This window comes from Sphaerodactylus townsendi, linkage group LG02 (assembly GCF_021028975.2).
Source record: "Sphaerodactylus townsendi isolate TG3544 linkage group LG02, MPM_Stown_v2.3, whole genome shotgun sequence".
NCBI lineage: Eukaryota > Metazoa > Chordata > Lepidosauria > Squamata > Sphaerodactylidae > Sphaerodactylus > Sphaerodactylus townsendi.
Genome location: NC_059426.1, coordinates 72,799,299 through 72,822,188, shown reverse-complemented (window position 1 = coordinate 72,822,188; position 22,890 = coordinate 72,799,299). Strand labels below are relative to the sequence as shown.

Sequence of the window (22,890 nt, the reverse complement as noted above, 5' to 3'; positions counted from 1 at the left end):
TTGGGAATCCATAGCTTTGGACTCCTTGGACCAAACTTCACAAAACCTGGGTGGTATCAGTAAGAGACTCTCCTGATAATATATCCCAGGTTTGGTGAAGTTTGGTTCAGGGGGCCCAAAGTTATGGACCCTCAAAAGTGTAGCCCCCATCTTCTATTAGCTCCCATTGGAAACAATGGAGGATGGGGGCACCCCCTTTGGGAGTCCATAACTTTGGACCCCCTGAACCAAACCTCACCAAACCTGGGTGGTATCATTAGGTGAGTCCCCCAAACAATCCCTGAAAGTTTGGTGCTGCTAGCCCAAACAATGTGCCCCCTGCAGGCCAAAAACAAAACACTAAAATGTTTTAAAAACCCACAAACGGGTGGGCGGAGCTTCGGACATGAATGGGGGGGTTCAAACCCGAGACCCCCCCCCCCACCTACGTGCATGTCCTGAGAGAGAGCCATAGAGGGTGTGATGAAGAGAAAAAAAAGGAGGCAAGCCATCTGGGTCCAAGGGCAGAAAACAGAGAGCTGCAGTAACATATAAAGCCTGATGAGCAGCTGATCCACCACCAGACAGCCATGAAATGCTGAAAATGTGACCAATACAGCACACTAAGGATAACAGAATTTGCATTACAGCTGGATGAGTCAGTTTTGCCATACAATTAATATTTGTTGCTCGCTTATGTGTGCTTTATAAAAGAAAAACATTTAGCTCAAGTGTGGTTATTTGTTATGCAACTAGAATAGCTACTAAAGAGGAGTCAATATTTTGTGTTGAGCAGTTCTTCAAAAAGACAAGAAAATTCTATTTGCTAACATTTTATTGTGCAAGTATTGATGGAGCACTATTAATGACTGGTCGCTATCGCAGGTGTGTTGCTTACTTGAAAAATGCAGTGCCAGATATCTTTTCCATTCACTGTGCCATTAATTGCCAACTTCTGATTGTGAAAAACCTTAGTGATACCTTGCACAAGTTATAACAGTTATTACTGTAGTGAATAAAATTAAAGCCCATGCTGTCAGTGATCGACTGTTCTGGAAGTTCTGTGTTGAGAATGATGAAAATTGTGAATGCTGGTTCATACTGAAGGTCATTGGCTATTGAAAAGTGACTTGTGTGAGATGCTTTTACGACCGTCTTGACACTGTTGCAGAGGGTTTTTTTAAAAAAAGAAAAATAGTTTGCTCAGTGACCAATTCAAAGAGATTAGGCATGACATTGCTTAGTTATCAGAATTATTTGCACTATAAACACCTTTTTTCCCCTTCCAGTGCCTTTCTTCGTATTCCTCTGCCCTCCTCCCTCAGTCTTTCTTGTGTTTGTGGTTCTTCCTCTGGCAGTGTTTCCGTCTCTGCCGCCATTGAAAGGGCCTGAAATTGATTTCTGAGTTTCAATGGTACCGAATGCCATTTTGCTCAACACCTTTGGGGTAGTGCTGTAGCACTCTGAAAAATTTCATTAGAGCAGTCAACCACGCTGTTGTCTCTTTGACTGTCTCCTCATCCTTATGCAGGGCCTCTGTTAATGAAATTCTCCCTTTCATCTCATGGATAGTAATAATCTCTGGACCTTCTCCTCTAAAAGCTGTCAATTTACACGGTTGACAAGTGAAGCCCATCTTGTCCTCAGAAAGGAAAACCAATACAGTGCACTCCCTGCAGGTAACTAGAAATGGGCCATGAGCACTCATAATCCCCTTCACATGAATTCCTTCATCCTAGAATTACCTTGCTGTGTTCTAACTTGAAACTTACAAACCTTACCAAATGTGTACCTAAACTACAAAGGATATCACAACAATATAAAAGCTTATTATCTACTTATAGAGTCTCTGGGCCCAATCCCCAGACCAACCCGCCCTTAGCTTTCGCCCTTTTGTTTTGTGCCAAAGGCTTGTGCCTCTGGCGGGAGAACATTACAGTTCAAAGGCTTACAACTCCCCACCTCTCAACAGAAGTAGGGCCAGCAATCTCTAGGCAAACAGACCTTCCTCTTTCAGCAACAAAGTAGACAAAAGAATGCAGAGAACCAATCAGAAACCCCTTTCCAGTAGGCTGCAAGTACCCACTCACCGTCCAACACTGTCCTCTCACACTGGTACTTCAGTTAATTCTCCAGCAATTTGAAAAGGCAATGCAAACATTCTCCTCACCAGCAGCTCTATCCCTTGCTCCTGTATCTGTCCAGCTGACTCAGAGCTACATAAAGATATGTCTTAGAAATCTGGAGATCTTCTTTCAGTCGAAATTCCAGACTGGGTGATCAATCCATTTCAGATACTTAGTAAATTGGGTAGTGAAGGAACAACTAGTTGAACTATGACATTGAGCTAAAGTTAGAGATTAAGACATAATAATTTAGGTTACAAGGACATTTGTGATCACTATCCAGCTTTATGGAGAGTGGTTAAGATGCTTCTTATTGCATTTCCAACACCACCTTTGGTGAAAAATGGTTTTTCTGTGGTCATCCAATTTAACACCAAGCAAAGAAACCAACTCCATATTACTGAACATGGTGATTTCATACTCCTGCTTAGTGACTTTAAACCAGACACTGGAAAACTGATATCACTTCATCAAGCCTATCCATCACTGAACAGTGAACTAGTTACTAAATGTGGTATCTGAGATTCTTGCTAAATCAGATTTTGAAAACTTGGTATCAAGTTAATCAGTGTTGTTGAATAAATTGAACTTAAAAGTTTTAATTGATTTTGAATAAATGTGCAGTTGTTACTGTTTTGAATTTTATTATCTTCCTCAATATGTTGTGCAAACTGCTATTCTTCCTCAATATGTTGTGCAAACTGCTATTCTGAATAATGCTTTTATAGGGTAGGTTAACAGGCACCAAGGATGAGTTTATGGAACCAGGGGGATGGTGGCCTGAAAAAGTTTGGGACCACTTTATACCCTTACTTCTATACAGCTATGACTCTGCTAGCTAACCTATACCGTCATCTTCAAGCCCCTAATAATGAAATAAGCTATTTCCCTAATTTGGGGTTAATAGGGAAATGCTATCTCACAAGAATAGCCCTTGCCAACAAGAAAATAAAACATTTTTTTCTGGAAAAGTGCTGATTTATTTTCTCATTATTTAAAAAACACCAATACAAAAGGGGAATCTACCAAGTCAATTGTCTCAAGCTACAGCACAGTCCTTTCATAAGTAATTTTGCTTAGGATGGTAACAGCCAGTGATTCTAATGAAGGCTGGGTATCTTCTTGTCAGAGGGAGGGGGATGGAGGATGAGGGAACAGTCCCCAGAAGGAAACTGCAGCATTGCTTCTTCATGTTGAGAGTTCTCAGCCAAAACCATTTGGCACTGCAGATCATTCCTCAGTAAGGCTGCAGAGACTGCAGTTTGCATAGCTGAAAGGAGGAAAGTGGAGTGCTTTGAAACTGAGCAATCTGTAACAGCAAGCAAGGAGTCCACAGAAGAGCCAAAAACACTGGTGTGCATAGGACTTAGGAACGAGATGAAGTACAAAATTTAGAATGGGACTATAGGGGTTTGTGACGAGTAGAGATATGCTGTAAGATACTGATAAGGTTTCTGAGACATCATAGCAGGCTGACCTCTCCTTGAGATAACTAGGAAGCATCAATCAGCTATGGACTTGAGCAAACTCTTTTCGTAGCCAAAGAGAGTCCTGGTAGAAACGTGGGTCTCCCAAGTGTACTGCAGTCCTCTTATAAAAGTAGTAGTAGAGCACAGCCACTGCAACAAATGAAAAGTAACAGTCAATAAGGTTCCCATCCATATCCATCTTACTGATTTCACTATATTCAGGGAAATTTGCCCTTGCTTAAACATATTACTCAGAGGAATAGGTAGAGAATCCCAGCTTTTGGGATGATGCCAATGCAGTCTGCAAGCAAAGTATTTCCCTGCTCCCAGCAAAAATCCCCTGTCTGGCCAGATGGAGTGGGGTGGGGACGAAGCCATCCTCACTGATGACAAGAGACTTTGTGCACATGAAAAAAATTATTCCCGTTAATTCTTACCCAGTCTTTGGAACACAAAGAGAGTCTGCAGTCCATCTGTCCACACAAAGTAGTTGGAGTTTTTCCAGCGGATGTTCTGTGGAAAAAAAGAAAAGAAACATTTAACAACTGGGAAAAGATACCATAAAAACAACAAAGCCAGCTATCCAGGTATTTAAAATGTCATTTTTCTTGGGTTATTAAGAATTCTGCTCCTTCAGAAACAAAGGTCTTCCTATTTCTCTGTTCTCAATATTTACTTCTATAGTTTGAAATCAGCTGGATGTTCAAACACTTGTCTTGAAAGGGTAATGATTAATTGTTCCAGCATTCTAGAAAACAAATAAGGGCACAGGGTTCGGTGACAATTTCAGCTGAATATACTGGCCCAACTGGGGTTAAGACAATGGCATCTTAAAGGGGAATAATCCAGACTACTCCATCTCAAAAAGGAGATGACAGTTGAATATTAGGGCCCACCAGTTCCATGCTTTCAGCCTGCTTGGAGAACTTTGAAAGCCACTTTCCAACTGCCTGGCATTATATTCATCTTCACATTATCAATTCTTATGGTAGTACCAACATTTTCAGAAGGCTCAAAAGAGTTCTGCCTATCCACAGGGATTGCAGTATCTTGATGTACTACTTTCCTAAGAACATAAGAACAAGCCAGCTGGATCAGACCAAAGTCCATCTAGTCCAGCTCTCTGCTACTCGCAGTGGCCCACCAGGTGCCTTTGGGAGCTCACATGTAGGATGTGAACGCAATGGCCTTCTGCGGCTGTTGCTCCTGATCACCTGGTCTGTTAAGAAACACTTTCCACAAATTTTGTAAGTTTCACAATCTTCCGGTCGAAAATTGGAGCTCCTTTTATCATTCTAAAACATAATATTTGTGCAGGCGAGGTAAGAAGTCATAAATTGCTTGATATTAAAATCAGATGTAGCATTTTTACAAGACCCTTTCCTTAAAGTTATATGAAATAGTTTCTCAAAAAGCAAACCCATTTTGTCCAATGGCCTGTAAAAACTCATGTTTCTAGCGGAAGTCTATCAATCTGGCCTAAGGGTTAAACATCTAGACACCACATGGAGTGGGAGGGAGCACTGGGGAACAGCTCAGCAAGTACAGAAAGGCTAATCAGATTAGCTGATTTATACAGAATACTTAGACCTATTCTAGCTCCTGACAACAGATCCCAGAAAATCCTTTTAAATCCTCCTGCTTGACTGTCTAGGGAAGTATTCATATCCCAGAATTGCTCCAACAAGGACTGCAGACTCCAGCTTCTCCAGACATGGGGTTTTAAAACCCCAATAAGGAGATGGAAAATACTGAGGATAGAACTTGTCATTGTTTTTTAAAAAGATACCTAATATACACAAAACCCCTATTGGGAGAAGGGAGAGTAAAAGGCCATTATTTTAGATAAAAGTTCTGAAAACATGATGGATCTTTAGGTAATAATAAGGAAATTCAACTTCTGTACGTCTTTTCACTTCCTAGTTCCCTGATATATCAAAATCTCTAAATATAATTTCCAACCTTTCAAGTACTTGGTTCACAAAACTATCGGAAAAGTTAGGAAGACGGGAAAATACACTTCCAAAGAAAATAAGAGTCGAGATATCAAAATTTAAACAAAAGTCAATTATCTAACTTGCTCGAAAGAAGATGTACAATCACATGTACAAATAAGACTTCATTTGTAAATAATACATAAAGCAGACAATGACCAACGAAATACAGCTAAGGGTTTTTAGTGTGCTCAACTATCAAGTGACATACAAACACAATATTGGTGAGCCATGATAGATGACTTAAATTATAACTGTATGTAGTCAATGCAAAGCTAATTATTTTCTATGAATCTCCAATGATAATTATAAGCAATTAAGATAAACAGAAATCACTAAAATGAGAAACTCAGGGAAAGCAGAAAGGCAATACTGCCAGGCGAACTCCCTAACTTTGTCCACCAGAAATAAGAACATAAGAACAAGCCAGCTGGATCAGACCAAAGTCCATCTAGTCCAGCTCTCTGCTACTCGCAGTGGCCCACCAGGTGCCTTTGGGAGCTCACATGTCTGTATATCTAATATATCTAAGGTCTTATTGGAAGACACATTACATGCATCCATACTATACATGACCAGTATAGATGAAGAATGTTCAATGTATGTGAAATAGTTGACACAAGAGTCTCTGGGTGAAGAATACATTGCAGATGAAAAACTGAACTGTCAAAAGAGGACAGACTAGATGCTGGACAGACTGTTTGGAATATTTAAAACTAAAATCCTCAGAGACATCTTGATACTAACTGACTGCACTAGCATGGAATTTCAGTCATATACTGATTAAATTAGAATGGTACAAAAATAGTTTCACATGAGAAAAAGTGTTCCAAACCATAAAGAAAATGTTGTTTCTGATACATTGCACTGTAAACTTTGTAATCATTTAGACATTTTCCAGTTGTATCTTATTCCAGATACTCAGATTGCAATGCCAAAAGTACTTACTTGGGTCATCTAATCTAACTTCTTGCACTTGACCACCCACAAGACTTCCATGATTAAGATTATAACAGACCAGAGAGATAGATACTAGACTAAGAACCTTCTGAGGCATAAGAGAGAAAAAAAGACAGCATATTTGATGTCTTATTGGTCTTTGTTCATGTACAAAGAGAATAATTAATGGAATCACACTAACTTTGTATTTCTGGAAGCTCTCCCATTCATCCTACAGGCAAAGTTACTGATCTGTACATTGCACTAAAGGTGGCAGCAAGTGTAGAAACCTGGAAGTATCAGGTTGTTTAAAGAAAATACCATAATTATGGAAGTTGGTTTGGAGATGAGTCTTGTAGACGCTGCCTACAATGAAGTAGGTCTTTGCAACCTATTCATCTCTACTCTTACAGAATATAGCTTTTTGTTTAGTGCCTTCCTTTGGATTTCCACATTAATCAAAACCACAAGTTGAAGGAGCTGGGAAGCATGCTTGCACATGCTTTATGTGCTTTCTCCATTACTCATGTTCAGAATTTGGGCTTCCGTGATAATGAATATAAACAGCTTGATTTATGAGCCAGACATAACTGGAATGCTATCCTGCCTTACCATAATCCAGACGTGGAAGAATATGCTCAAAGCAAGGTATGCTGCTGAGAGGATAATGGCTCCTTTAAATTTGTGGAACAGGAGATTAACCAGGCCAGCCTGGAAGACGAAAGTATTGAAGAACATGAGGAAGATAATGATAACGTTGAAGAGGATGGCAATATCCTGAATACTGTGGAAAGAAAGACAAAGCCTGATGAATGCCTTTACACATTCCTGGACAGTGTTTTAATAATTGGAGAACAATAAATACATTAAAATAACTACAAAAATCTCTCCTGCACAACTTTTCACTTGGATGTTATTCCTCAACCACCTATGCATAAAATACCAAGGCTATGCTAAAACCATGCTGCTGAAATAAGTCAATTTAAGCTTCATGTTTTCTTCTGGTCTGCTTTCCCCAAATACTTGGTGATTATTATAATACGGTTAATGCAGTGGTGTCGCACCAATGGGAAGGGGGGGCGACGCCTCAGGCAGAGCCATGGCGGGGGTATGGCCTGGCTATAGCAGGGGTGTTCCGGGACAGGAGGCACCGCGGCAGGGGCGCAGACCATGCACATGCCCAAGGTGCAGTTTCCCCTTGCTTCGCCCCTGGGTTAATGTGTGAACCAGGTTATGAGATCCCTCTTCTTTCATTTTGTATGAGAGACACCTTAAGAGAACTGGAACTAAGGTTACGATTCTGAAGCACATTTATGACACAGTAAATCAAATAGGATTCACTGGGATTAATTTCTGAGTAATCACACACAAAACCATGTTGTAAAGGTCTTTGTTCCCAGACACTTATTCAAAAACTAGTCTGTAGCATTATCCAAGGATTGAAAACAAACCACATATCTGGCTCCTCCATTACTCTCTGCCTTTTAGAGATGGATTTTTAGCTCTCAAAACACTTCTAATGGGCCAGCTAGACTACAAAGTTCTTACGGCAGCTTACAAACAGCTAAAAAAATCCAATATCAACAAAAATAAAATAAACAATTAAAACAAGTACTTTAAAAACTAAACTGTTTACCATTAGTCCTCAAACTTTTAAAAATGGGACTACTGTACTTTTCAGGAACCCCCAGCATGAGACACAAGAAATCTCACCACAGTTAACACTAAACAAGCTTATATTCCATTTTTAATGTTTTATATTTATAAACACACACCATTAGTGAGCAACAGTCTGCACTCATAGCCATTTCACATATTACACAGAGGCAAACCCAGCTTCACCATTACTTCCCAGAGCCTCCTCGCCCACCTCATCTTGTTCCTCCTCTACCTTCCCAGTTTTGAAACCCCCCACCAACATATCACACTTCAGCTAATACCAGCAAGAGGCCAAAAACAATGTCCAAACAACAGTCTGAGTAAATAAAAATAATTTCACCTGGTGCCTTAAGTTCAATACTGTAGACACCAGGTGAATGGATGTGGGTAGAGAATTCTGTAGACAAGGAGTCGAAACAGAAACTGTCTTGTCAGCTACTTTGTCTCTGAACATGAAGGTACAGAAGACTTGTAAAGATCTCAGTAATGAACAAGTTCAAGTGGGAACAGGCATATTTACATTCACATACATTCCAAAGTCATAAAAGATCTGGGCTTCTGCTATTCTTGATGCTACATAGTTTTTTTAGGAATGTGTAGTAATCCAAATGTTCCTTGGTATAATTTCAATACCTCCTATTTTATGAGATGAGAAGCCTAAACTTAATGTGTTCTTTCTTATGTAAAAAATGTGTAAAAATGCACATATTAAGATTTATCACCATTATCTGGCTTATAAAAGAGGTAATGCTTTGAACGTGCCTTAAATTGAACTGGCACCTAATGGAGCTCTTTGGCAAAATAGGTTCCATTTTATTTAGGTTGCTGCACTTGTAGGTGTGAGCTATATTCATAGGCAGCACCATGCAGACCACATTTCAGTAATCTAATCTGGATGATACCACAGTACATTTATTTGAATGGGTGTAACTCTACTAAAGGTTGCACTGCAAGCCACATTTTCTATAAAGGGCATAGCTAGTGAACCAACTGAAGGTTCTTAAAGGTGCACTTAGTGCCATGCACTAGTAAATAATTATTAGATGTGGGCCAGACCTAATAGCACCCCCAATTTGCACTTGTGATCTGTTTTGCAACTGCAACTAACCTGTCCAAACCCTGTACATAAATTGAAACAGTAAATAAATAACCACAAACATATATTATCCTGCCATACTCACATGAACAGTACAAGCTGGATGACAGGGGCCGTGCGCAACAGTTCAGAGAAGGAGTTGACAAAGAGATCATAAAACAGCAGTAAGAACTGCAAGGTGAGCACCAGGCTATAACTACTGGTTTGGAGCATCTTCCTTGCCTGGAACTGTGGGACCTCAGGGTTCGCATCCCAGACAATGGTGCCAGCTCATATTCAACAGGAAGTCATATACTTTTCAAAACTATACCATCGCCCTAAGACTTAGTTTTCAAACCTGTAAAAGAATATAAGAAAATGTAATTAACAATAGCTAGTGAACCAGCTCCTTCATAAGACTGCAGATAATACTGGCCTGCTCAATATGCTAAACAGTTTAAGCATGCACCTGCATCTAGATCAAGATTTGGGATGCAAAGTAAAATTAAGGTATGGCTAGCCTAATTTCAAGCAAAGAAAAGAAGCCTCTTCCAGTATGAAGACTTAGGGGACATGAGCAAGGTTTTTCTTATACAGGGAGGGATCCCATCATTTCACACACATACTTTTTCTGCAGCTTCTCACTGTAAACATGAACAGAGTACCACACGACTAATTAAGAGACCTCCCCACAGAGCCAAAACAGATCAAAGGCCGGACAGTGAAAGAGAGGTAATGCTTTATGAAACAAAATCACAAACAGAACTTTGAAGAGAAAGCTGCAAATGACCCAAGAACATTACACAACATATCAAACGGGTGGGGGCGGGAAGGCAAAACCACCAAGTGGGATGATGTTATGTAGCCTGGGAGCTTCCAGCAAGATTAGCAACATTTGCAACGCCAGCCCCAAGGAGCACATCAGTGCTAATTTTCCACTGCCGGGTGCATTACAGATCTTGGTTATGTCACACAGCCAAGCACCTCCAGGAGAAGGTCAACAGCCAAACAATGACAATGTCAGTGAATGAAGGCACCTTGCTTTCAAATGGGAGCAGAATCGAAAGTAGGCTTTACCCAGCATTGCTCCTGCACCTTTCAGAGCACAAGGGACTTTACTATTGCTAAAACAGAAAAAACAAACACAACTCGTGATTTCTCTCGAACTGCCACAATGAGGAAAACAAACCACGAGGTGGAGAAAATGAAGACACCCGGGAAAGAAGCACAGGTCTTATAACACACAGGAAAGTAACGGAATCCGGATCTTGTCCGTCACGTGTGCATTCTCACCGCGTCGGGGATCTGCTCTTGTCTCGTCCTCCCTCTCTACCTACCTCCCACATTTCACTTCTTCCTTTCACGACGCTCCCTTTCGTGAGGTTTCAGCATCCCCTCCGCGGGTCAAGTCGGGAAGCTGAACTGGCCGCAGCCCCACGAGACCCCACAGAGCAGCAGCGGCCACCCGAGTCATGGCAGACGCCGCCCGCCGCGCCCCACACTCACCTCGCCGTCTTGGTCTCCATGGGGACAGCGCCATAGAGACAGAGAGACAGAACGGCCGCTTGAGGAGGCGCAGGAGACCGCCTAATCGGACGTTCCCTCACGTGTGGTTACTATAGAGATGTTCCCTGTCTCGCCGCTCCTTTTCCCCTCTTTACGGCGGAACTCAGATTCAAAGCCGGATGGGTTCTATAAATATCGTCTGTGCCTCTGGACCCTTGTTTGTTTATTTATTTTTTTATTGAGATTCTAAATATTTCTAAGTAATAGGGTTGCAGACGATAGTATTCTACAGACCGATCCTAAACTCATTGATTTCAATAATCAAGGGCGTCTGTCATCGCATAGGGTCAAGGTACTAATAGCCCGATTCTGTAGTAACACAGTTATTAGGAGATTGTAAGTGTCCGAGGTGTCCCCCCCTCCCCCCCGTGAGACTTCGCCTATGCATTTAATGGCTGATTGAGTTTGACAAGCAGAAATTTGATTGAGAGAGCTTCCCTCGCTCAATGCCATGTAACTTTTCCCTTGAAAGTGAATTTCATCGTGTCCCCTAGTCCTTATGACGCGAAGGTCTCGGGTTTCACACGGAAACTACATTTCCCAGAAATCCATCGATCTCCATGCCGGATATGTTGATTGGGCGGCTCATAACACTGCGAAGACGTGGGGTGGGGGTCTCTGCGGCTTCGGATGATGAGCTGTAGTCGAGGGTCGACAGCGCATTGGAACTACTTTTCCCGACATCCCCTGCGCGTAAGACGGAAGCGAGGTGAAGTCGCATGCATTTTCTTAGTTACAAGGCTGCATGTTAGTTGCTGTGGGGATAAGTGTTAAGAAAGGATAAGTGTTACAGTATTTCTTTCTCTCTTTATGGTCGTCATTTTTTTGCTGTGACTCGGCCTAACCTACAACACCAGGATGTTGTGAGGATGAAATGGAGTGATGTGACCATTGACGCCAGCGTGATGTCATTGTATACGAAGGGGGTGGATAGACACCGTAATAAATGGCCATTTTTGAATGAGTAAAATAGCTGCAGCACTGGAGGCTGTGCAAAACTCCCGATTGCATCGGGGCATTCCCCATGCCAACAGAGGAGCAATTTTGGCATGAAAAATCAGCCTTATACACAATAAAAGCCGAAGGTTTGCATGGACCACTGAGCCCAAATGAGTGAACTCTAGCTTGATTCCTATAACCCTACGTCCATAATGTATCCACAGCCTCCAGTTGTCGTCCTATCAGGCTCTTGAATTCCTGCTTATGACAGAGTAACTGTCTGCAAAACGGCTGTGATACAGTATGAAGAAACCTCTTTGGAAGTGGGGAAGAGTTAGCATTTGTAAAGTGAAGGGAGCAAAAAATTACATGGAGTGGACAGTGCCATCATACAGTCCACTTAACTCAGCCTTGTGAACAGTCCTCTTAGACATGATTTCAGAGCACAGTGCTGGTTTTAGGATGTGGGGGGCTTTTGGCAAGCCACTCTCAACTGACTTTCTTTTGTGGTCTGCATCAAAAGTAAGACTGTTTGCATAGATGGGGCAATAGATTCTTTATTCCTACTGTAAGGTGTCTGTAACTTGTGATTATCTGTATTTAGAGACAAACATGACAAATCGGCAAAATCAGTTTGGCTGATTTGTCATGTTTGTCTCTAAATACAGATAATCACAAGTTACAGACACCTTACAGCAGGAGTTAGGCATCATAGCCTAACATACAATGTGGATTTCCCCCACCCCCCGCCACAAAATATCACACAGGATGCAACTGCTAAAAAATAGCTTGCACCCTTGCTAAACTATTTGCATAAGCTTCTTAACTTTGGTACGAAAGCAGAAATTGAGGGAATCTCATGACTTACCTTACAGGACTGTTACAGGAAGTAAAAGTTGCAGGTGCAACCTCTATGCAGTACTGTTGGGTGTGCAGATAAAATTGCGGTCCGTAACTGAGAGTAGTTCATTTTTGTTGTCTCTTAGATCAAGTTATTCTCTTTGGATCCCAGTGTGATTGACATAAATGTTTCCCTTGGCTGATGGAGTAGCCTTGGTATTAGGATGGCACACTTGTTAGTTCTGTGTAGCTGTGGCACCTAGATTTTGGCTCACCAGACTTATTTAAGTGGGGTTTTTTTCCTTCTTGATCAATTGTGGGTTCTGGTTCTTCATGGATTGTTGTAGAGCTGGAGGTGCTTTTGTGTGTATGACCCCTGTTAGTTTTTTTTTAAAAAAAATAAGATGAATACTAAATTGAGAATTCGGCTAACAATCCTGTTGATTTTCTGTGCAAATTGACTCTTGGAGGGATAAAAATCATATCAGTGACAGGAAAACCTCTTCCTTATCTAAGGAAATCAATTAAGCCTCTTCTGCCTAGTGGAAAGGAGGTGTCACTGTGTATGTCCAGCTATTTTATCAGGACACACTCTGCAAGTTATGGATACCTTGTGTGATAGTCTGGCTACTAGCTGTTCATCTTGGCTTCTGAAAGTACAGCATTTTAGTTAGACTGTGATCTACTTGAATAAGCACAGGGAGATCTGGAAGCTCTCCTCCTGATGTTCCACTTGTTTAGTTATGCACTTTAAAGCTACTTCCCTAAACTAGTCACAGGAACTCCTCCCTCTTTGGGTTATAAAACTGCCAATATAAAGTGTGTAGAACACAAAGCAGTGCTGCAGAGTGAAGGAAGGCAGAGCTGATCCAGAAGATCAAGCAGGGCCATGTGGGAAGTAAAAGTGATGAATGCTGTGATCTAACAAAGAGCCCTAAACCTAGCTGGTCTCTTATTTTTCTCAGGTGTTCTTCCCTCTAGTAGTGAGATGCCTGGTATCCAGTTCCTGCCATTTTCTATCCTGCTTGGAATTCTGGGGATTCTCTGTGTGGGACTGACAGGATTCTGGAGCCAACACTGGCTTGGTGGCTTTGCCTGGGATGGTTCTTCTGAAATGTTCAACTGGCATCCAGTTTTTATGGTAACAGGCATGTTGGTCTTATATGGCTCAGGTAAGGGGGAAGACATTTTGAATCCAGCCTACTATTTGCTTTTCCATTGGCATTTGAATGGAAATGACTTGGTGGATGGGTAGGAAGTGTGTCTCAATAAACTTGATTCTAACAACTCTTTCTTCCTCCCTGCAGCGGCACTGGTATATCGTGTGCCCCTTTCCTGGGAGGGGCCCAAGCTTCCATGGAAGCTGCTCCATGCAGGACTGACCTTGACAGCATTTCTCCTTGTCATATTGGGGCTGGTTGCTGTCTTTGAGTTTCACAACAAAAAGAAGATCCCCAACATGTACTCACTGCACAGCTGGCTGGGGCTAACTGCTGTAGTGCTTTTCTCCTGCCAGGTGAGTAAAACTCAATGAATAGTTAAGTAGATCAGCCCTATGGTCCAGATAGCGCAGATCTTTCTCTGGCAGTGGCAACCAGGTGCTTAGGGGAAGCTGATTTTGTACTTGGAATCTCATGGTCAGAAATATGCACTTTCAACATGTTACATTTCTCCTAATAGGCAGATAATCACTGGGTAGACCTGTACTCTTACCTCAATACTTATTAACCTTTTATGCCAAAGGATTCTACAGTGTCTTGCAGCCATAAATTCCATTAATTAGTTATGCATTGTGTGATGAGATCCTTTGGTTTGCCTGTCAATTACATTGGTTGACCTTTCACTCATGGCCTTATATTTTGAGACAATGAATACTACACATTTTTCACACACCCTTTTCAAAAGTTGTATGTTCCTTCTTGGTTGTCTTTTTCCCCCCACTCCCTAAGCTAATCTCCCTTCCAAAATCATGGCATCTGAGGCAGCATGCCAAGTAACAAATCTAAATTTAGATTTCTCCAAAACCTAGTTTCTGATTTTGGGCTACCAAGCAGTTAATAAATGTGAAGTATTAAAATAATCTTGCTTGTAAAACTCTTAGATGCCCATACCGATACCATGTGTGGTTCTTTCTCCATTATTGTTGTTTGATAAAAATCCCAATTCTTATTTTTTTCACCTAGTGGCTAATGGGATTTGCATCTTTCCTGCTACCTTGGGCCCCCATCTGGCTGCGAGCCCTCTACAAGCCCATCCATGTTTTCTTTGGCTCTGCCATCCTTTCTGTAGTTATGGCAGCCTGTATCTCTGGCATTAATGAGAAGCTGTTCTTCAGACTGTGAGTACTGGGGGAGAAGGCAGCAGTTGTTAAAAGAAGCAAGAGAGAAAAGGGGGGGGGCAGATATTGTAAGCTGGAGAAAATAAATGTTTCTTGGGTCCCAAATAATGGGTGGTGAATGAGACACTGAAGTTAAAAAAAAGGCTTGCTTTTCAGCATCAAAAGACCAAATGAAAGGTGCTGGTCCAGATAGGTATCAGTTGTTTTGAATTATGAAAGCAATAATTAACTTTCAGAAATACAAACAGGTAGTCTCTCTAAAGATAATTGTACGGCAGGAAGACTGCACCAATGAAACCAACACAAGTGGCAACCACCAAGATGCAAAGCTGTTCAATGAAATATAAAAAAAAGTTATCAAGAAGTATTTTGAACCAGAAACGCTCCTTTTGTAACTCATCATGAGACATTATCAAGAAGGGAGGTATTCTCCCACTTCAGTTTCTGGAAAAGATCAAAGAAAACACAGTTTGGACAATTTTTTCCAAGACTGGAAATCCTTTACAGAATACCTTTTGAAAAAGTATTAAAATAGAGAAGTTGTGTCAGGGTTTGAAACAGTAGACTGTAACTATCAGTAGATGTTTAAGAAAGAATTACTGAATCAGCATGTTGAGTATATGCATTAAAGTTAGAGTTTACCTGTAGTCAAAGATGAGATAGCTGCAAGTCACTGTACGATGTGTAATAGGATGTGTTTTGTTTCTTTTATATACATGTGTGTGTTGTATGTTGTCTTTTTATTTGAGAAAATAGAAATATTTTTTTTAAAAAAGAAAATTGAAGAAAACGAAGTGGCATCCCCTGTAAAGGAGCATCTCTGCATCAGAATTTATTTTCCTTCACATTATTTTTGTGGACCTTTTTTGTGGTTTGTTTGGCTAGTACTATTGAGAATCAAAGCAGGCAGTTAGCTATATGGATGCCGCCAGAAATGGCCTCATATGACTCATGATTCATAGCATGTAAGATTACTAATGATACAGACTGCTGTTGTTGCATTTTCAGCTTTCACAACCCTATCTGTAGCAACCAAGACAGGGAGCTGGGATGTGTGAAACAATAAAAGAACATAAATCCAAACAAACCACTATAACAATAATGACCAAGATCATCAGTGTCTATATATTTGTTGGTAACATTTATAAAGATAACCACTATTACAGACAACTCAACTAGAATGAAGTCACAAGAGCAGCATTATAGTAAACTTGCAAAAATCTTGCTTTTGAAGGTTTGTAGTCCACAAGTAACATTAAACTTGTTATGAAATTTCCTAAGAACAGAAGCTCATCGTTGGGTAACAGCAAAGATTTTGGCAGGAGCTCCATGTTAGATAACAGCAGAGGTTCTTGTGAGCTATCTGGTGCAGGCTCATTTTGTGTAGTATTACACAATACTTACAGGAGAGAAAGGGGGGATATAAATCCAAACTCTTCTTCTTCTTGGAGTATCCTTATTATTTTAATTTTCATTCATATTCTAAGTGTTGCCCAAGAGGCTCCATGTGATCCAAAAAGGCCAGCTTCAGACCTCTTTTGGCTATGATTCTTGTTTCTTTCCACAGAACAAATTCAACAACACCATACTCAAATCTCCCTGCAGAAGCCTGGTTTGCTAACATCTTGGGGTTACTTATCCTGATTTATGGGCTCTTGGTGTTATGGGCTCTTGCTATGTCTGCATGGAAGCGTCCAGATGCAAATTCACAAGACATACAAGAGGTAAAAAAAATCCAGCCAATTGAAAGGAATTCAGATTAGATAAGTATAAGTCTCTTAGGGAATAAACATAGCATGCTTCGAACTGCAGGCAAAACAAATTCAATTTGTCCCAGTGATTCATTGGCAGCCGTCACAGGCAGGCCTCTATGTATGCTCTGTTAATTTTTTTTTTAAAAGGCATGAAGTAGCTGAATTCTGCAAACTGCAGAGGCGTACCGGTAATGGCGACATGGGGCGCAAATTATTTGGTCAAGTGTGGGGCGTCAGATCGGGCCCTGCCCCCCACCCCGCCCATGTTGTCATCGACATGGGCAGAGTCGAGGGGGCATGGCTGCTGCCTCCCTTGTCTGTCTCTTGGCCTCTGAGAGCTGCTTTTATAAGCACTGAGACTGGGGGCAGGATCTGGGGAGGCATGGCCACGCCCCCAGGCAATTTATCCCCGGGCGTCATTTCTCCCCAATACGCCTCTGGCAAACTGTGACCATGATTTGCGTGTTATGTTGCATAACAATCTGCTCATGCTAAGGAGACAGTGTTATTCCAAGGGCTTGAAATTCCAATGAAATGTATTGCCTATTTGACCATTCTTTTCTTCTATATGATTTTGCCAGATGTTGCCTACATAATTTTCAAGCCTGTCTTTCCTATGTACTTGGAACCTACTTCTGAGATTCCATGGAAGCTGAATTCTGTGGCCAGTACCACCATGTGCAACTTGTCCTTGTGAATTTTAAAAGGGCCCTTAAAAATTCACAAGCTGAAGAGCTGTTCCCAGGCGCAATCTGAAGTGGTGGTTCTTACCATTACCATTAAACACTGTAAATGCCTTAGGACTGGAGCACTTGAAGCACTACTTTCTTCCATACTCTCCCATTCACTAGTTAAGATCATCCTTCTAGGTCCAGCTTTTTGTACTGTACCTACAGGAAAGTCAGTGGCAACCAGACATGGAGCTTTTCCAGTGGTGGTACCTTGCCTTGAGGATCACTTCAGGGTCAAAGATTTTTTTACCTAGGCTTTTCAGCAAAGCTTCTGCCTTTTTTTTTTTTTGGGGGGGGGGGAGTTAGGGCCATATTTAATATTATTTCCTGCTACCATGATGTATTACTTTTAATGTTTTAGTGGGCTTTTTGCTTGTTTTAGTACTGGTTTTAATATCATTTTTAATCTCATATAATTGCTTTTACCATTTTTACCAAATAACACTTATATACACACACAAACTATTCATTTCTATGTTTCCAAGCTAGATCTTTGTTTCATTGGAATGAGATCTCAAAAGTTCTCCCCACACACATCTTTTCTAGGAATTGCCTTTTGAAGAAACAGGCAGTTGATGGAAAAGTATATTACGAATGAAATGATGAGGACTGGGCTTCGAGTTCAGCTCTGACAATAGGAATAGTGGTGATTTGCTAATTCTTACTGCTTGTGTGCAGTTAGATAATGCCGACTCAATAAGATACCTGATGTTTAGGGTGTTATGGTGGCAATATCAGACTTCTTCTGTGTCTTCAACATGAGTTCAATTTCTGATTTCACTCCTAATAACTCTAGAATTGGGAGTTGTGTCAGGGACACAGTAGCAGCTAGAGATCACCGAGTGCTGAGTCAGAGCTTGGCCCTATGAGAATTTGAAGGCCATTGCTTTCTATATAAGCAAGATGTGGTTTCCCCAGTACAAAGGCCAGGTCTATACCTTTTAAATGTATAGGGTCAAGGCCCAATACAAGCATCATGTGGGTACTTCCTTGTAGTCTCTTTTCCCTTACTATTGTGTGTGGGGCAGGGCATTTGTCTTATTGAATATTGGGAGTATTGTTCTGATATTTCCAGAACAACTTGCTGATATTAAATATTGTGAGTGTTATCATGTTTGCCCTTCCCACTCACATATAAAACTAAAATAATTGTTTACCTGTACATCATAGCCCAAGGAAGAAGGACAAACTGAATTTGGAGGGGATAGACCCCTTGTCTGAGCCCCTCCCCACCAGCAGAAAGACAAAATTGGGCAACCTTGCCCATAATGAATATTTAGCCATGGAGAAACTAATATATCAAGGTAAGGGATGGAGCTAAGTTTTAAAGAATTGCTCATGATCTGTTTCCTCTACAGCCCTTGCTTCAGGAAGGCAGATGAAGTGAAGCTACTTCAAGCACAGTGACTCATATTCGTGTGATTTTCCAATGAGATTTGGATCCCTGTTGCCTCTCTCTTCACTGTGTCGTTACTGGAACTGGTGCAGTAAAAAAAGTTTTTTTTCCGGCAAGAAGTCATCTTGTCAGTGCTCCTGGGTCTCTTTGGTAATTTGGCTTCTTTGCAGGCTTGAAGTGTTCTTGCCATTGGCTGCTGGACATTGTCTTCTCTGAACTACCTGTTCCTTACTTGCTGTTGTGCCATTGTATGTGATGTTCTACAATTATGTACATTTTTTATTTTTGCAGCTCACTTAAAATCAAAATTATCAACTAAAATAAGCAATTGCAACTCTTCTGGTGTTGGCTGTCCTTGCACAATGGTATATGGTTCCTAACACTTACTGTAGCAAAAGACCATGTATGAACAGTCTAACTGTTCATGTGTAACCAATTACCTTTCTACCTGTTCAAATCTGGACATATTGCTTTGCTGGGTCATGATAACTTGTGTTGAATTGTACATGCTTTGCTTTTTAAGAACAGTTCTTTCTACAAGCATTATTTTAGTAACCTGTGACATGGACATAATGGTTAGCTGAAGTCGTTACGGGCGACGCAAGGAATAGGCAAGACGCAGCGATATCATCTGGTGGAGAGAAGCCAGTGGCGATATAGCGTGATCCGTGGATCTGGCTACTCTGCTGAGCTGGCGGTTCCTGGCACCTTTTATTAGGGTTTTCGGGAAGGCGGGAGAGCGGGAGAATGTTGCACAATACATGACTCATAGGGGCTGCGGACGTGCGAGAGGAAACGTTCCTGTCTGGGCCTAATCCATACCTGGGGGTATGCACCTTTTGTTCCTTTGTCCAGGACATCTTGTGACCTGTGAGTCACGGGGGTCTTGTGACCGGTCAGGGTGCTTGCCCAGAGGGCTACAGATGGCGCAGGCATTCCTGTGCACTGTCTGTTCACAGGCTCACCCCAACAGTTAGCTTTTTAGGCTAATACTATCAGGGAGAGACAGGACATTGGGTGGGAAGAAAAGTTAGACTCAGCAATCAGGATGTCAACATTTATTACATTTATGTTTATACTCGGCCCATTCCCAGCCAAGGCTGGGCCCAGATTGGATTACAGTAAAGTTAAAAAATACAGAATCAAAATATAAGGTAAATTTGATACTAAAATGAAATATTTATGTTGGCACACTGTCTAATAAAAGAACCTAGCCTAAAAATTTAATCTAGCCCCTCATCCTAACCTGAATCGTTCTCTATTTGTGGGGGAAAGGGGATGGAGTGTGCAGGTTGGACATGTGCAAGGTAGGAGAGACCAGCTTATCAGTTTGATTAACCGGACTTTTGGGTGGCTTCCCCATACTCCGGTGGCAGAGGCACAGCTTTAAAAAATGGCACCCCCTCCCAACAGCTGTACCCCCTCCCAGCTGATTTCCCTTGCAAAAACAACCCCTCTGGTGCCTTTAAAATGCACCTAATTTCTATCCAATGTGTGCCAAGGCTGGCGAGACACTGGGGGCGGGGACAAGGCCAGGGAGGGTGTGCTCCTTCTCTGACCTTGTTTCAGCTCCCCTGCCTTGCTGTGCCTTGGACAGAGGAAAGTTAGCTGTATTTTAAATAAATTATGCTTTTTAAAAGCAGCTAACTTTCCTTCGTCCAAGATATGTCAAAGCAATGAGGCTTGCAAAACACTGGGGGCCAGACGTGTAGCTGTTAGGGGGCAGGGTGGTGCACCGAGCACCAGATGCGCGTCTGTGTGGGTGGAAAATTGCGCCCACCCCTTTCCTGGCCCCGCCCCACCAGCCTGGCCTGTTTTCAGCCACAGAAAAAGGTAAATGGAGGGACAGGGCAGCGCCCAGGTGGCATTTTTCCCCCTACTCCCCGCTGGGGGCAGAGACAAGGCCAGAGGAGGAGTGCACCCTCCCTGGCCTTGTCTTCGCTCCCAGTGTCTTGCCAGCCTCAGTGCACCTCGCATAGAAGTTCTGTGATTTTAGAGGCATTATAGGGCTTTTGGGGGGGGGGATCAGAGGCCAGTGCACCCCCCAGGCTCCTGGTGTCCAGGGCAAGAGCCCCCTGTATGAATCGGCTGCTGCTCCCGATTGCATCTGTCCCTGCTCACTCTCAGCCCTTGGGAGGCTCGGACAGAAAAAGACAGTTCACTTTGTTGCAGGGAAATGGCTCACCGCTTCCTTCTTGGGTCCACTTTCTGGAAGAATGCACACACAAGCACCAACTCCAAATACTACATTTTTCAACTAACCCAAAAGTTTATTCAAGGAGACAGATCAAACCTCCTCATCCAGTAAGAGGATGACAATTAAAAAGAACATGCCAAAAGAAAATGATAATAGAATCAAACCATGCCTTAAAGAAGGCACCAACTAAGCAAGGAAAATACAGGCTCACTTAAATGTACCCTCCCTTTTTCCTCATCTCCCCTTTCCCAGCTGTTCTTAAGATTTTTTCCTAATGCCCAGGAAGACCAGGCCAGACTTAGCTGCTAATTACCATTCTCAGCTGTCATAATTTAAACAAGAAATTTAGTAAGTTACTACCCTTTAGTTCACAGGAATTAGTTCGATAGACAATTTTTATACCCCGCTATGCCGCTGCCCAGTGGAACATTTCTGTCTTGCAGGCTGTACAGAACTGAGTAAAGTCCCACAGGGCCCTGATGTCAGCAGACAGAATGTTTCACCAAGCTGGAGCTAGGGCTGAGTAAGCCCTGCCTCTGGTCACGGCCAACTGGATGTACTTGGGGCCAAAGTGTCCTTCGTCAGCAATACAGGGAGATGCAGTTTCGAAGAGTCTTTATAAACAGCTGTAAGCATGCAAGAAAAAGGAAACCAAGAAAAACAATAGGTCACAACTATTCAAGCTGTCAGTTCTAGTGACTCAGCTTTATTTTGGCATATTATATCATGCTCTTATAGCAATGATCCAATTATTGTGGATTGCATAGATTGTGGGGGATATAGTTTCAGGAACACTATGTAGAGACCTCTGATGAAAATGGACATTCTTGCCAAATTATAAAAAAAAAACATACCAGCCCTCATCACTGCTGTGGGGGAAGATACTTGCATATCCCCTGTTCTCAGCACCTGTGTTCCTGCCAGTTGAATGCAGTCAAAACAGTGAAATATGTTTTATTGTAGTGTCCATTTTATAAGGACATCTGTTCCATATATCTCACCCCTACTCCAAATTCCCTGGAAGATCTGGAAAATTCTACAGTTATCTCTTCCTTGCAGACTACTCCAATGAGGTCATCTCTAAAGTGGCCAAATTCTATGCTATTTTGTCCACTTAAAAAGCAGCTATTCCAAATGTTTTAATAACTTTGATATATAATTAACTACAGCACAATAAGGACTTCTGGGTCCCATTCTGGCTTCATTCTTTATTGAGACCCATGGTCACATTCCCAATGATTTTGGGCTTGCAATCATTGTCCCTGTGTATAAGAAAGGATGACCCTGCTAATTATTGGTCAATTAGCCTTCTCGAAACAATCAGTATAGTTTATACAAGACATTTACAATGGAAATTCCAGGATTGGCTGGAACAAGAAAACATACTTTAAGCAGAGCAAGCTTGTTTTAGAAAAGATCAATCCACCTTTGATCAATGCCTAGTACTCCATCGTTTCGTTGAAAAATTCTACTCTTACAACACGATCTGTCTTTATGCTGCTTTTATGGATTTTAAAGCAGCCTTTGATTACATATCTGGAGTTAACTGTGGGGCAAACTGGAAGCCTTCTCACTTGGTCAGTGTCTGCTCTACCTAATATGTATGTTGCATGAAGGGACCTTACTCAAAGTTTGATGTAACCTTCAGCGTTATCTTTCAAGTGATATTAAAACTGGGAAAGGATATATGACTGGCACCACTTTTTAACTTCTATATTTAACTTCTATATTAATGATACGGTGGGCCATTCTCATAACATGAATTTTCACACACATACACACCCAAATTGTTGGAAGACATCTATGAGTTCTGCTTTATGCAGATGATGTAGTAATTCTTTCAAGAATGCTTATTGTCCTTAAAAGAGCACTGAAAGCATTAGCATTG

The 22,890-nt window shown here is 41.6% G+C and overlaps 2 protein-coding genes across 6 annotated transcripts; one reads left to right on the top strand and one right to left on the bottom strand.

Moving 5' to 3' along the window:
* Positions 1-3,061: 3,061 nt before the first annotated feature.
* TMEM138 (transmembrane protein 138) lies at positions 3,062-10,888 on the bottom strand. Of its 2 annotated transcripts, none has more exons than XM_048485524.1 (5): positions 10,748-10,888; positions 9,348-9,599; positions 7,120-7,291; positions 4,012-4,087; positions 3,062-3,724 (listed from the first exon to the last, which is right to left on the bottom strand). In XM_048485524.1, the coding sequence occupies exons 2-5, from the start codon at positions 9,473-9,475 to the stop codon at positions 3,612-3,614; spliced, it is 489 nt and encodes a 162-aa protein (XP_048341481.1). In that variant the 5' UTR covers positions 9,476-9,599; positions 10,748-10,888; the 3' UTR covers positions 3,062-3,611. The 2 variants fall into 2 exon arrangements, with proteins under 2 accessions (XP_048341481.1, XP_048341480.1); XM_048485523.1 differs by lacking the exon at positions 10,748-10,888 and adding an exon at positions 10,579-10,741.
* A 12-nt stretch (positions 10,889-10,900) lies between these two features.
* On the top strand, positions 10,901-19,143 carry LOC125426791 (lysosomal membrane ascorbate-dependent ferrireductase CYB561A3). 4 transcript variants are annotated; one of them, XM_048485520.1, is made up of 6 exons: positions 10,901-11,099; positions 13,552-13,758; positions 13,894-14,102; positions 14,770-14,924; positions 16,492-16,648; positions 18,768-19,143. In XM_048485520.1, the coding sequence occupies exons 2-6, from the start codon at positions 13,575-13,577 to the stop codon at positions 18,789-18,791; spliced, it is 729 nt and encodes a 242-aa protein (XP_048341477.1). In that variant the 5' UTR covers positions 10,901-11,099; positions 13,552-13,574; the 3' UTR covers positions 18,792-19,143. The 4 variants fall into 4 exon arrangements, with proteins under 4 accessions (XP_048341477.1, XP_048341475.1, XP_048341479.1 ...); XM_048485518.1 differs by lacking the exon at positions 10,901-11,099 and adding an exon at positions 11,132-11,516; XM_048485522.1 differs by lacking the exon at positions 10,901-11,099 and adding an exon at positions 11,480-11,500.
* Positions 19,144-22,890: the final 3,747 nt, after the last annotated feature.